Below are 16,039 nucleotides of genomic sequence, written 5' to 3'. Positions count from 1 at the left end.
GTGTGTGTGCGAGTGTGTGTGAGTGTGTGTGTGTGTATATGTGTGAGTGTGTGTGTGTGACTATGCGTGAGAGTGTGTGTGTGTATATGTGTGTGAATGTGTGTGTCTGAGTATGTGTGTGTGTATGTGTGACTCTGTGTGTGTGCATGTGTGACTCTGTGAGTGTGTGCGTATGTGAGACTGTGAGTGTGTGTGGTGTGTGTGTATATGTGTGTGAGACTGTGAGTGTGACTGTGTGTGGGTGTGACTGTGTGACATGTGTGGGTGTGTGTGTGTGACTGTGTGTGTGGGTGTGTGTGTGACTGTGTGACATGTGTGGGTGTGTGTGTGTGTGTGTGGGTGTGTGTGTGTGTGTGGTGTGAAGTGTTCTGTCAGCTCAGTGTGCTGTTCTTTATTGCATCTCTAATGCTTGCTTCCCTCTCCTCCTGGCTGCTCTCCCTATATTGACTTTGAAAAGAACGCAGACAATACAACAGTAAGTGTACACGCAGTGTTAGCATCCTCCATTGCGCGTTCAGCTCTGACATCTTCCATTGTGTGTTTGCATCTCTGTGACTAACCATTGTGATCCGTTTGACACGTGTGCAGGTTCAAGGATCTTGTCGCTCTTTCAATGTGCTTTGTTGCTTTGTTGTTGTTTTTTGTGTGTGTGTGATTGGTGAAGATGAGGGATGTAGCTGCACCAAGTCCCGATCACCCATCACCTCTGTGCTCGCTGACCCACACTGGCCCCCAGTTTGCCAATGCCTCGATTTCAAAATTCTCATCCTTGTTTTCAAATCCCTCCATGGCCTCGTCTCTCCCTATCTCTGTAATCTCCCTACAACCCCTTGAGATCTCTGTGCTCCTCCAATTCTGGCCTCCTGCACATCTCTAATGTTAATCACTCTACCATCAGCTGCCTGGGCTCCAAGCTCTGGAACTCCCTCCCTAAACCTCTCCGCCTCTTAAGCTCTCTCTCCTTCTTTAAGACGCTCCTTAAAACCTACCTCTGTGACCAAGCTTTTCTCCAGCCGTGCCAAGAAATCCAGGGGGGAGATGAGGAGAATTTTTGTAATGCAGCAAATTGTATGATGTGAAATGGTGCTGGAAACAGATTCAATAAAGGGAATTGGATAAATATTTGAAAAGGAAAGGTTTGCAGGGCGATGGGAAAGAGCAGGAGTGGGACTAATTGGATGGCTTTCACAGAGTTGGCACGATGGGCCGAATGGCCTCCTTCTGTGCTGTTTGAGTATGATTCATAGAAACATAGAAACATGGAAATTAGGTGCAGGAGTAGGCCATTCGGCCCTTCGAGCCTGCACCACTATTCAATATGATCATGGCTGATGATTCCCGCAGTATCCCATTCCTGCTTTCTCTCCATACCCCTTGATCCCTTTAGCTGTAAGGGCCACATCTAACTCCCTTTTGAATATATCTAATGAACTGGCCTCAACAACTTTCTGTGGTACAGAAATCCACAGGTTCACAATTCTCTGAGTGAAGAAGTTTCTCCTCACCTCGGTCCTAAATGGCTTACCCCTTATCCATAGACTGTGACCCCTGGTTCTGGACTTCCCCAACATCGGAAACATTCTTCCTGCATCAAACCTGTCCAATCCCGTCAGAATTTTATGTTTCTATGAGATTCCCTCTCATTCTTCTAAATTCCAGTGAATATCAGCCTAGTTGATCCAGTCTTTCTTCATATGTCAGCCCTGCCATCCCGGGAATCAGTCTGGTGAACCTTCGATGCACTCCCTCAATAGCAAGAATGTGGGCTTCCTTGTGTGACACTCCCAATTTATTGCAGGATTGTGTCGAGATAGAGGCAGCTTTGTGCGCACAGGCCCATTAGGGACTGGGCTGAAGCTGCAGTAACCAGCAACGAGAGACAGAGGAGACGTTCATCCAATCAGTCAGGTTCTGGGAGTGAGAGGGCAACAGCGTGACACCAATCCCACAATGGTTTTGCCCTCCCCCCGCTTCCCACAGGCATTGACCCAAACTGAGGTATGGTTCAGTGGGCACAGCCAGCCCCGACACCTCCCCACACATGGCCACTCCTTGCGGTTGTCCGCAGGAATTCAACCGTGGGGGATATCGTGTGGAGCCGGCATCCTCACGCACGCACTTTCCAGCAAGATTAGTTGAATGGTGAGGAGAAGGGGATTTCCCACCCCCGTTTCCCCCAGTACCAGGCATGCTGAGGCCAACCATAGAACAGCCCGACCGAAGTCAAGGAACTCAGGGTGGATCCGCTGCCCGCGCAGCTTAGCGGCACCCCGGACAGTGCCTTGCCTAACCAGCCCGCGACGCAAGCAGGCCCGAGGCCCGTGATATATTCTTACGACATCACAAACAGAAGCACACACACAAGATGGTTCTTAGCAGAAAAACTGTCACCATGTCACATGATTCTTTATGATTATACAGCAGTAGTTGCAGTACATCAGCAGTCCACTAGAGAGAGCTCTATTACAAGGCCGATGTGACTCTGCTATTCGGTCCACTCGAGCCCCGCCATGCTTTTCCCAGCCAGCAGTGAGTCGCGGAATGATCGGCGTGTTATAACCGCGCCCATCGGTTGCGACTGACTCTCAGAGACAGGTCGAGGGGCCGCGGGGAATTCAGGGGAGGAACGGCACACTGAAGGTGCCGACCATGGCAGGATACGAGGAGAGCTCCTTCAGCAATGTCATTATTTTAGAGTTTTTATTTTAAACTGTTATTTCGTTTTTGTTTTAATATGGGTGTTAAATATCCGTCCAGTCAAGCCAAGGGTTGCAGCTCCTTCAATCAATCTGCCCTCATTTGCACACAAACCGTGTGATGCGCAGCTTTGTGACACTTTGACCCCTCTCTTCAGTTGAGAGATGCAGTCGGGTAGAGTTGTAAGGCCTGAGATGAGGGGAAATGTCTTCACTCAGAAGGTGGTGGGTCTTTGCAATTATCTACCCCAGAGGGCTGTGGAGGCTCAGTCGTTGAGTATATTCGAGGCTGAGATAGGTAGGTTTTTGAACTCTTGGGGAATCTAGGGATCTGGAGATCGGGCAGGAAATTGGATTTGAGGTCGAAGATCAGCCATGGTCTTATTGAATGACGGAGCAGGCTCAGAGGGCCAAATGGCCTACTCCTGCTCCTATTTCTTAGATTCTTAAATCTTTTGGGAGACTCAGTCAAAAACGTTGCTGTCACATTAAACATTCACCCTGGACAAGTTTATTTTAGTTCTGGGGAAAACCCTCTCCCTCCCTGTCCCCAACCTTTCCTTGCCCCTTGCTCTCTCACCCCACCCCTGCCCCATTGACCTGCAAGGAAAATCCGCACTCACACTTGAGTGAAAGCTCACAAGGCCATCACGTGCACAGTTATTCAGGCTCACAAGGCCATCACGTGCACAGTTATTCAGGCAGGGCGGGAGGGCAGGGGAGAGGGGAAGGGACAGGCGGAAGTTATTTTGTTGAGTGTTGATGGTTCAGGCAGAGAAGAAAAGTGGCTGCTCTGCAGGAAAATAAGTTTTGATGAGCGAGCATTCTCAGGGAGTGACTGCTTCCATTCTGCGCTAATGGAGGCACAATCACCAAGTGCAGCTGCACCGTCCTGACAGATTTACAAAGCTTGCCATTATTAGGAGAAGCAAAAACGTCATTAGGCCCAAGCAGCCCATTACTTTCTGACAGACCTGCCTTCTCACCATATCCCTCAATCCCTTCTTTCTACTCAGCCACAGCCCATTGCTTCTTAAACCATTGACGCAGCCTTCCCTGCTAACATATTTCTCAATTCTATTGCCCCTTGGGCAAAAAAGTTTCACTTGACTTACCTCATTTTTATCCGTGTACCTCCCCTGCTATCTGCACCCCTCTCCCCCACCCGCCACCCCCGCCATACGGAACAACTTGCCTGGAGACACTTTCTCAGATTCCTTATTAATCTTGATCACATTAATTCGATCACCTCAGTCACCTTTACCCAAGAAAACAAACCCAACATCATCAGTCTTTTTTTCTCACATCCTAAATTCATGACATCCACGTTTGTGTTGCTCCCCTCTGCACCTTCTCAAGGGCATTAATATCCTTTACACTTCAGATTCTCGCCACCCGCCTCCCCGTAAAAACATGTCGCTGACTCAAATATTTTACATTCTCTCAACTCTGATCAAAATTGGGTTTCAGTTCCTCAATGTGCGTGTTGCTGCCCATTCCCCCCCCCCCCCCCAGTGGGCTGCTCCACTGATGATGTCATAAGTCAGATCTCATTATCTGCTCCACATGTGACATCATAAAGTAGAAGAGTTCATTTGAAGACAGGGGAGCACCCAAAATCTTTGGCAGTAACAAAATGATTTAAATTTAACCAGTAACAATTTGTTTTTTTTCCCTCCAAATCGTCCACAGTTAAGAAGGTCTTTTTTTTTATCTTAAGAAGAAACTGCAGTGAATTTAACCTGTTTATAATGTTGATCATTTCCCCTCCACACAGACCACAATGGCCAACTGCTTGTCGGTCAACGAGGATTTTATCTTTTGCGGCTGTGCAGATGGGACAGTGCGGCTTTTTAATTCTGCTAACCTCCATTTCATTGCCACAATGCCGAAGCCACATTACCTGGGCATGGACCTTGCAGCTGCCACAGAGCCCAGGTGAGAGACTTGCATTGGGTTAATGCTGCATGGGGCGGGGGCTAGCTGGGAAAGTTGGCCCACTGCAGGTATCTGGAGAGATCTCCTATCTACAGTACTGTGGCTGCGAATATTAAGTTGAGAAATGGAAGAAAGAAAGAAATAAAGAAAGAAAGACTTGCATTTCTTTAGCGCCTTTCATGACCACTGGACGTCCCAACGCAGCAGCCAATTTGCACACAGCAAGCTCCCACAAACGCAATGTGTTAATGGCCAGATAATCTGTTTTTGTTATGTTGATGATGATGATGAGGCATAAATATTGGTCAGGACACCAGGGATAACTCCCTTGCTCTTCTTAGAAAATGTGCCATGAGATCTTTTCCATCCACCTGAGAGAGCAGACGGGACCTCGGTTTTACGTCGCATCCGAATAACATCACCTCTGACAGTGCAGCACTCCCTCAGAACTGCACTGGAGCTTATGCTCAAGTCTCTGGGGTGGGCCTTGAACACACAACCTCTGACTCAGAGGCGAGAGAAGACAGAACATTAAATTCACTGGACGCGAGGGTCAGTAAACGTGGGCCACACGGTCTTCACACAACAGTGAGGTCGTTGACTCTTTCGAGTGAGGCCTGGAAGGACGGGCATTAAAGAGACATGGCGCAGTTGTACACATACACTAGCAAATGCACAGGGACAAGGGGAGAGAGACACAGAAACACACACAAACATGTACATACTCACACAAACACACACACAAATATACACACGAACACATACAAACATGTACATGCACACAAACACACACAGAGGTATACACACAAACATGCACATGCGCATATGCACACACAAATAAACATGCACATGCACACACACACAAATATAAACACGCACAGTGATACAGCACACGCGCACACCTACACTGGCAAATGCACAGAGGCACGGAGAGAAGTTCTCAGACAGACACAGCACCAGTGCATACAAGCATACACTGCTAGATGCAGACAGAGAAAGCAAGGCACACGCACAGCACGAAACATATACAGAGACACATTCACATTAGGGGAGATAGATGGAGCGATGGAAAGTAAAAGGGCATAGACTAACGTAAGAGAGCGAGGTAAGTAAATGGTTGGAGAGACAGGAGACAGACAGACAGATAGGTTAATACAAGTGCAGAAGCAAAATACTGCGAATGCTGAAATCTGAAATACAAACAGGAAATGCTGGAAATACTCAGCAGGTCAGGCAGCATCTGTGGAGAGAGAAACTGAGTTAATGTTTCAGGTCGATGACCCTTCGTCAAACCTGAAACGTGAACTCTGTTTCTCTCTCCACAGTTGCTGCCTGACCTGCTGAGTATTTACAGTATTTTCTGTTTTTCTATTACGGTATATAATAAAATGGCAGAGATAGGTACACAGCAGTACACACACTGGGAGTTACATGGAAACAGAGTTAATATAAACGGAGATACAGAGGGCGATAGAAAGGATTTATCGCTCACTGTGTCTGTGTATTGTTCCACTCCCGGATTCATTAACACAGCCTCTGGAAACAGTGAGTGAGGGACAGAGGGCCACATATCCTCGCTCTGGGCTCTACACGGAATGGCACACTCACACTCAGCACCACCTTAGCCTCCGCTTAAACGAACTGTGGGTAGCTATCAGTCCCTTTAAGCGGAGAGAAAAAGGCAAATGTACAGCTATGACTGTGAGACTAGATAGAGAGACACAATCAGGGAGAGATACACACACCATCACGTCAAGCTAAGGAGAGCTACAGAGTCAGAATGAGACAGACAGGGCCACTGGCCCTAGAGCAGGGGAGATCTCCCCGGTGTCCTGGTCAATATTCATCCCTCAACCAACATCACCAAAACAGATTATCTGGTTATTGTCACACTGCGGTCTGTGGGAGCTTGCTGTGCTCAAATTGGCTGCTGCGTTTTGTACATTACAACAGTGACTACACTTCAAAAGTACGTCATTGGCTGCAAAGCGCTATAGAAATGCAAGTCCTTCCTTTCACTTCACACCCACGAGTTTGGTAAGGAACACTGGATACTGAGGAGGAGCAGGAACCCATGCTGATTTCTCCTTCCCGCTCTTCCCTAGCCCAATTGCAGCACCCTTGCCCCTGCCCCAGCTGAGATTGAACATGGACCAGGAAACAGGACCTCTATAAGACTCAGAACCACATCAGCCAGTGTACGTAACATGCTGGAGCTGAGCCTGGTAGGAGCCACCCACAGTCCCTTTAAGGTGGTGCGTGTAATGTATTTGCTTCAAGGATTCTTTGCTTAAGAATTCATAGCAACACATAGCTATTAAGAACTAGTTGGTTTATTAGCAAAGGTTTAACAATCACACTACACATTACCAGTTCATCCACCAGGCTCACAACCACCTGCCTCATCGTAGATCCCCCGAACCCAACTGGCTGGGGTTTTATTGAGTCTTGTGAACATCATCATAGACAGTCCCTCGGAATCGAGGAAGACTTGCTTCCACTCTTAAAAATAAGTCCTTAGGTGGCTGAACAGTCCGATACGAGAGCCACAGTCCCTGTCACAGCCCTGTCACAGGCTAAGCCACTCCCAACTCAGCAGCTTTACAACTCTGTGTGCATCCTCACAGATGCTTACATTACAGTGCTGAGTGTGAGTGTGCCGTTCGGTGTAGAGCCCAGAGCGAGGTTATTGCCTGAGGATATGTGGCCCTCTGTCCCTCACTCACTGTCTCCAGAGGCTGTGTTAATGAATCCGGGAGTGGAACAATACACAGACACAGTGAGCAATAAATCCGTTGCTTGTCCCAGGGTGGCTGCTGTCAGCATGTGAAGCGAAAGTGGGCTTGATGGCATTTGGCTCGGTCAGAGGGAAATCTATTCACGGCTCCACGCAAATATGTCGCAGATGTTTGAGAGGCTTGACCTTGAACACACATCATTCAGCACTTAAAGGGATAGTACCACTAGCTGAACTGATCCCGTTAAAGAAGCAATACTCCTCTGTTTCTGCTGCTAAGTTTTTCCACTCATCTCCTGACAGTTCGACTCGTGCTTCAGTACGGTTCAAGGGATCTGACACCCTCCAGTGCTCATTCCTTGCACCTATGCTTCCTGAAGCTCTCTGCCATGGAGGGGTTCCCTCCCTCGTGTCTGGGTCTGTTGTAGACTAATGGATAGAGATTGATTGCTGTGTGATCAGTCAACAACTCCACTATTGTTCCATCAGGCGATGACCAGGGTGTTAGAAGGTGAACTAGATGGACCTTGATAGTTTTTCATCTCAATATTCCTACCTTCCTATGTTCTTCAAGCGTAAGCCCAGAAAGTGAGTGTTGCCTGCGGAGGGTGTCACTGCTGAGCCAGATCATGTTCTCTCATGATTTTCTTTTAATACTCATTCTTGGGATGTGGGCATCGCCGGCAAGACTGGCTAGTATTGCCATCCCTCATTGCCCTTGAGAAGGTGGTAGTGAGCCGCCTTCTTGAACCTCTGCAGTCCGTGTGGTGAAGGTACTCCCACAGTGCTGTTAGGGAGGGAGTTCCAGGATTTGACCCAGCAACGATGAAGGAATGGCAATATACGACCAAATATTGGGGCTGGAAATTCGGTTGAAGGTTTTTCAAGGCATTAATGTCGGGTGGTGGATATATTTAGCACTGGGAAATGGTTTCCGTCAGCAGCCAACAAATTCAGTGGTTGTGCCCTGAGAGTGGAGCGGAGCGCTAAGGGAGGCGTTCCACACCTCTCTGAGGGCGCTAGGCTGGGTGAGCAACTGAATGTCCCGAGCTAAAGAGCCGGCTTCTTAGCGCCCTAAGAGAGCCTCCCTGCAAAAAAAAGAATTGGAACAGAAAACACAAAAAAACATTCCCGATACATTACTCACCCCAAGAAAAGTTAAATCGCAAAAAAATGAATAAAATATCACTCACACTTACCTCATGCAGACATTCCTTTCCATACCGCCTGGCACAGCTCTGCACGCCAGCTTTCTCTGACGGGGTCACTAGGGGGCGCTACGGGTGCAGCGTAAACCAAACCGTGTCGATACCGGGGATGTTGCACACCGGCGCTACGCTCCCGGGCGATACTCCTCAGTGCCGACGGTACCGGCACACTGAATTTGCCGAGCGGCCCAAATTCCGGTGTCACGACTGCAAACTCTTTAGCGGTCCGTTCCAACCCATGCGAGGGGCACTATCTAAACGAATTTCTAGCCCATGGTGTGTGGCTTGGAGGGGAACGTGGAGGTGATGGTGTTCCCGTGTACCTGCTGCCCTTGTCCTTCTAGGTGGTGGAGGCCGCAGGTTTGATATCCTCTTATGTGCAACAGGGATCGCTGGAGAGTGTCCAGGTGTGGGAACTCTGGCTGATCTCTTTCCTCTCCTAATCTGGGGTCACCGATGCTAACTATAGCCCCCCTCGCCCCCAACAGCTGGCCCCAGTTGGGATCAGTTGACACGGAGCAGGGGTGAGGCCTGGGATCTTCCTTGTCTGTCCAACTTGGTAAAGCAGGGTGACCTGATCAGCGAGCTAGGCAGTGCCCACACTCACTGCAGTCGGAGTCACCTTTCACCCCGTTACCAAAACCAGAAACTTCCGGTTCCTGCTTGATCAAATGTTTGTTTTGAGAGGGCTAACTGTGGCGTTTGAGGTTTGGCCCCCAGCTGTCAGAATTCTGTCCTGCTGAAGCACAAGCTTAACTTTAGGTGCTTATCCTAAGCACACGGAGGGAGCACAGACTACCTGCAGAGGGAGAGGCTCCAGGCCAGTGAGCAATGCCTCTCTGTGCCGTACCGCTGCCCTGTATGTCAGTCAGTAGTTCATTAACATCACTTCATTCCTCCTCCAGCCACCTGTTCTCCAACAGAGCAGACGCCAAGTACCCAGACACCATTGCACTGACCTACGACCCCACGAACCGTTGGCTATCGTGTGTATACAATGACCACAGTCTGTACGTGTGGGATGTAAAGGACTTTAAGAAGGTCGGGAAAGTATACTCTGCTCTCTACCATGCATCCTGTGTCTGGAATGTCGAGGTAAGGCTGTGGGTAATTTCACTGTAGAAAAATATTTCAAAAACAATTAAACAAGTGCAATTTAACCTCTTTAAAGTGCCTAGAATGCAAATTTGCATCTTTGGTGTTCCTCACACACAATCTCTCTCCCAGTTTCTACATTACAGCAGTCACTACACGAAAACACTTTGTTGGCTGTAAAGCACTTTGGGAAGTCCTGGAGTCGTAACAGGGGCTATATAAATGCTATTCCTCCCTCTCTTACTTTCCACCCCCCTTTCTTTTCTCCCTTCCTTTCCTCCCTCTTTTTTTCCTGTCTCCCTTTCCTTCCTTCCCTCCATCCCCCCTTCCTTCCCCCCTCCCACATATCTGGTTACAGAGCGACATTGTCCAGCCACAGCTGGCCCACTCACCTCGGATGGTGTCAGGTGTGGGAGACTCGGAATAGTGTCACTGGGGAGTAATTTTAACTGGATGCTGGTGTAAAATGGGCGATATTGAATTATACCATGAAACGTCATGCCCGAATTCTCCTTTCCATTGAAGGCAATGGGAGAGATGTATAACGGGTGGCTGATCCAATTTTGCCCATTTAACGCCATTGCCCAAAGATTACCCCCACAACCTTTGGCTGGAACCACAAGCGCAATAGATGTCTCGATAGACATTCCCTCTCTGGGATGCTACGTCATGGGGTGATGGTATGTGAGCGTGGACTCGCGACCCACCAGAATTTGAGCAATTGATTCTGGCCATGCTGCTATGGGCAGTGGTCAAGTGGAGTTAACACACCGTACAGGAAGGCAAATAAAGGGGAGCTTTCGGACACAGCTTTCTGTTCAGTAGCTCTATTTGATGCTGCGTGTGACTTACTGCATAGAAACTGGGATAATCTCCCACACTAGACAATGGGATAATCTCCCTCACTAGACAATTGGATAATCTCCCTCAATAGACAATGGGATAATCTCCCACAATAGATAATGGGATAATCTCATTCAATAGACAATGGGATAATCTACCTCAATAGGCAATGGGATAATCTCCTTCAATTGACGATGGGATAATCTCCCTCAATAAATGATGGGATAATCCCCCTCAATCGACAATGGGATAATCTCCTTCAACAGTCGATGGGATAATACCCCTCAATAGACGAGAGGATAATCTCCCTCAACATACAATGGGATAATTTCGTTCAATACACAAGGGGATAATCTCACTCAATAGACAATGGGATTATCTCCCACAATAGAAAATGGGAAAATCTCATACAATAGACAATGGGATAATCACCCTCAATAGAGGATGGGATAATCCCCCTCAATAGACAATGGGATAATCTCACTCAATAGACAATGGGATAATCTCCCACAATAGACAATGGGATAATCTCCTTCAATTGACGATGGGATAATCTCCCTCAATAGACGATGGGATAATCCCCCTCAATAGACAATGGGAGTAATCTCACTCAATAGACAATGGGATAAACTCCCTCAATAGACGATAGGATAATCTCCCTCAACATACAATGGGATAATTTCCTTCAATACACAATGGGATAATCTCCCTCAATAGACAATGGGATAATCTCCCTCAATAGACGATGGGATAATCTCCCTCAATAGACAATGGGATAATCTCCCTCAATAGACGATGGGATAATCTCCCTCAATAGACGATGGGATAATCTCCTTCAATCGACGATGGGATAATCTCCCTCAAAGGACAATGGGATTATCTCCCTCAATAGATGATGAGATAATCTCCCTAAATAGACGATGGGATAATCTCCCTCAATAGAAAATGGGATAATCCCCCTCAACAGACAATGGGATTATCTCCTTCAAGAGACAATGGGATAATCTCCCTCAATAGACAATGGGATAATCTCCCTCAACAGACAATGGGATAATCTCACTCGATAGACAATGGGATAATCTCACTCAATCGACAATGGGATAATAACCCTCACGAGACAATGGGATAAGCTCACTCAATAGACAATGGGATAATCTCCCTCAATAGACAGTGGGATAATCTCCCTCAATAGACGATGGGATAATCTCCCTCAATAGACAATGGGATAATCTCGCTCAATAGACAATGGAATAATCTCCCTCAATGGACGATGGGATAATGTCCCTCAATAGACAATGGGATAATCTCCCTCAACAGACAATGGGATAATCTCACTCGATAGACAATGGGATAATCTCACTCAATCGACAATGGGATAATAACTCTCACGAGACAATGGGATAATCTCACTCAATAGACAAAGGGATAATCTCTCTCAATAGACAATGGGATAATCTCCCTCAATAGACGATGGGATAATCTCCCTCAATAGACAATGGGATAATCTCGCTCAATAGACAATGGAATAATCTCCCTCAATGGACGATGGGATAATCTCCCTCAATAGATGATGGGATAATCTCCCTAAATAGACGATGGGATAATCTCCCTCAATAGAAAATGGGATAATCCCCCTCAATCGACAATGGGATAATAACCCTCACGAGACAATGGGATAATCTCACTCAATAGACAATGGGATAATTTCCCTCAATAGACAATGGGATAATTCTCCTCAACAGACGATGGGATAATCTCCCTCAATAGACGATGGGATAATCTCCCTCAATAGATGATGGGATAATCTCCCTCAATAGACGATGGGATAATCTCCCTCAATAGACAATGGGATAATCTCCCTCAATAGATGATGGGATAATCTCCCTCAATAGACGATGGGATAATCTTCCTCAATAGAAAATGGGATAATCCCCCTCAATAGACAATGGAATCATCTCCTTCAATAGACAAGGGGATAATCTCACTCAATAGACAATGGGATAATCTCACTCAATAGACAATGGCATAATCCTCCTCAATAGACGATGGGATAATCTCCCTCAATAGATGATGGGATAATCCCCTGCAATAGACAATGGGATAATCTCCCTCAATAGACAATGGGATAATCTCCCTCAATAGATAATGGGATATTCTCCCTCATAGACGATGGGATAATCTCCCTCAATGGACAATGGAATAATCTCCCTCAATTGACAATGGAATTATCTCCCTCAATGGACAATGGGATAATCCCCGCTCAATAGACAATGGGATAATCTCCTTCAATAGACAATGGGATAATCACCCTCAATAGACAGTGGGATAATCTCCCTCAATAGACAATGGGATAATCTCCCTCAATAGACAATGGGATAATCTCCCTCAATAGATGATGGGATAATCTCCTTCAATCGACGAAGGGATAATCTCCCTCAATAGACAATGTGATAATCTCCCTCAATAGACGATGGGATAATCTCCCTCAATAGACAATGGGATAATCCCCCTCAATAGACAATGGGATAATCCTCCTCAACAGACGATGGGATAATCTCCCTCAATAGACGAAGGGATAATCTCCCTCAATAGATGATGGGATAATCTCCCTCAATAGACGATGGGAAAATCTCCCTCAATAGACAATGGGATAATCTCCCTCAATAGATGATGGGATAATCTCCCTCAATAGACGATGGGATAATCTCCCTCAATAGAAAATGGGTTAATCCCCCTCAATAGACAATGGAATCATCTCCTTCAATAGACAATGGGATAATCTCACTCAATAGATGATGGGATAATCTCCCTCAATAGACAATGGGATAATCTCACTCAATAGACAATGGGATAATCTCACTCAATAGACAATGGCATAATCCTCCTCAATAGACGATGGGATGATCTTCCTCAATAGATGATGGGATAATCCCCCTCAATAGACAATGGGATAATCTCCCTCAATAGACGATGGTATAATCTCCCTCAATAGAAAATGGGATAATCCCCCTCAATAGACAATGGGATCATCTCCCTCAATAGACAATGGGATAATCTCCCTCAATAGACAATGGGATAATCTCACTCAATAGACAATGGGATAATCTCACTCAATAGACAATGGCATAATCCTCCTCAATAAACGATGGGATAATCTCCCTCAATAGATGATGGGATAATCCCCCTCAATAGACAATGGGATAATCTCCCTCAATAGACAATGGGATAATCTGCTTCAATCGGCAATGGGATAATCTGCCTCAATAGACAATGCAATAATCTCCCTCAATAGACAATGGGATAATCTCCCTCAATAGACAATGGGATATTCTCCCTCATAGACGATGGGATAATCTCCCTCAATGGACAATGGGATAATCTCCCTCAATTGACAATGGAATTATCTCCCTCAATAGACAGTGGGATAATCTCCCTCAATAGACAATGGGATAATCTCCCTCAATAGACGATGGGATAATCTTCCTCAATAGACAATGGGATAATCTCCCTCAATAGATGATGGGATAATCTCCTTCAATTGACAATGGGATAATCTCCCTCAAAAGACGATGGGATAATGTCCCTCAATAGACAATGGGATAATCTCCCTCAATAGACAATGTGATAATCTCCCTCAATAGACGATGTGATAAACTCCCTCAATAGACGATGGGATAATCTCCCTCAATAGACGATGCGATAATCTCCCTCAATAGACAATGGGATAATCTCCCTCAATAGACGATGGGATAATGTCCCTCAATAGACAATGGGATAATCTCCCTCAATAGACAATGTGATAATCTCCCTCAATAGACGATGTGATAAACTCCCTCAATAGACAATGGGATAATCCTTCTCAATAGACAATGGGATAATTTCCTTCAATAGACAATGGGATAATCTCCCTCAATAGACAATGGGATAATCTCCCTCAATAGACGATGGGATAATGTCCCTCAATAGACAATGGGATAATCTCACTCAATAGACGATGGACTAATCTCCCTCAATAGACAATGGGATAATCTCACTCAATAGACAATGGGAGAATCTCACTGAATAGACAATGGCATAATCCTCCTCAATAGACGATGGGATAATCTCCCTCAATAGACGATGGGATAATCTCCCTCAATAGACAATGGGATAATCTCCCTCAATAGACAATGGAATAATCTCCCTCAATAGACGATGTGATAATCTCCCTCAATAGACGATGGGATAATGTCCCTCAATAGACAATGGGATTATCTCCCTCAATAGATGATGAGATAATCTCCCTAAATAGACGAGGGGATAATCTCCCTCAATAGAAAATGGGATAATCCCCCTCAATAGCCAATGGGATCATCTCCTTCAATCGACGATGGGATAATCTCCCTCAATACACAATGGGATAAACTCCCTCAATAGACAATGGGATTATCTCCCTCAATAGATGATGAGATAATCTCCCTAAATAGACGAGGGGATAATCTCCCTCAATAGAAAATGGGATAATCCCCCTCAATAGACAATGGGATAATCTCCCTCAACAGACAATTTGATAATCTCACTAAATAGACAATGGAATAATCTCCCTCAATAGACAATGGGATAATCTCCCTCAATAGACGATGGGATAATGTCCCTCAATAGACAATGGGATAATCTCTCTCAATAGACGATGTGATAATCTCCCTCAATAGACAATGGGATAATCTCCCTCAATAAACAATGGGATAATCTCCCTCAATAGACGATGGGATAATGTCCCTCAATAGACAATGGGATAATCTCTCTCAATAGACGATGTGATAATCTCCCTCAATAGACAATGGGATAATCTCCCTCAATAGACAATGGGATAATCTCACTGAATAGACAATGGAATAATCTCCCTCAATAGACGATGTGATAATCTCCCTCAATAGACAATGGGATAATCTCCCTCAATAGACAATGGGATAATCTCCTTCAATCGACGATGGGATAATCTCCCTCAATAGATGATGGGATAATCTCCCTAAATAGACGATGGGATAATCTCCCTCAATAGAAAATAGGATAATCCCCCTCAATAGACAATGGGATCATCTCCTTCAAGAGACAATGGGATAATCTCCCACAATAGACAATGGGATAATCTCCCTCAACAGACAATGGGATAATCTCACTCGATAGACAATGGGATAATCTCACTCAATCGACAATGGGATAATAACCCTCACGAGACAATGGGATAATCTCACTCAATAGACAATGGGATAATTTCCCTCAATAGACAATGGGATAATCCTCCTCAACAGATGATGGGATAATCTCCCTCAATAGATGATGGGATAATCTCCCTCAATAGACGATGGGATAATCTCCCTCAATAGACAATGGGATAATCTCCCTCAATAGAAAATGGGATAATCCCCCTCAATAGACAATGGGATCATCTCCTTCAATAGACAATGGGATAATCTCCCTCAATAGGCAATGGGATAATCTCTCTCAATAGACAATGGGATAATCTCACTCAATAGACAAGG

General features: G+C 45.8%; 1 protein-coding gene across 1 annotated transcript in view; it reads left to right on the top strand.

Annotated features, from left to right (window-relative positions):
• mapkbp1 (mitogen-activated protein kinase binding protein 1) overlaps positions 1-16,039 on the top strand; it is a 284,611-nt gene that overhangs the window by 15,824 nt on the left and 252,748 nt on the right. Inside the window, exons 4-5 of the mRNA XM_070878826.1 lie at positions 4,474-4,634; positions 9,485-9,674. Coding sequence (XP_070734927.1) covers positions 4,474-4,634; positions 9,485-9,674 — 351 coding nt within the window. The remainder of the gene's footprint in view (positions 1-4,473; positions 4,635-9,484; positions 9,675-16,039) is intronic.

This window comes from Pristiophorus japonicus, chromosome 4 (genome assembly GCF_044704955.1).
Source record: "Pristiophorus japonicus isolate sPriJap1 chromosome 4, sPriJap1.hap1, whole genome shotgun sequence".
NCBI classification, from domain to species: Eukaryota; Metazoa; Chordata; class Chondrichthyes; family Pristiophoridae; genus Pristiophorus; species Pristiophorus japonicus.
This window is presented reverse-complemented; position numbering and strand designations above follow the sequence as displayed.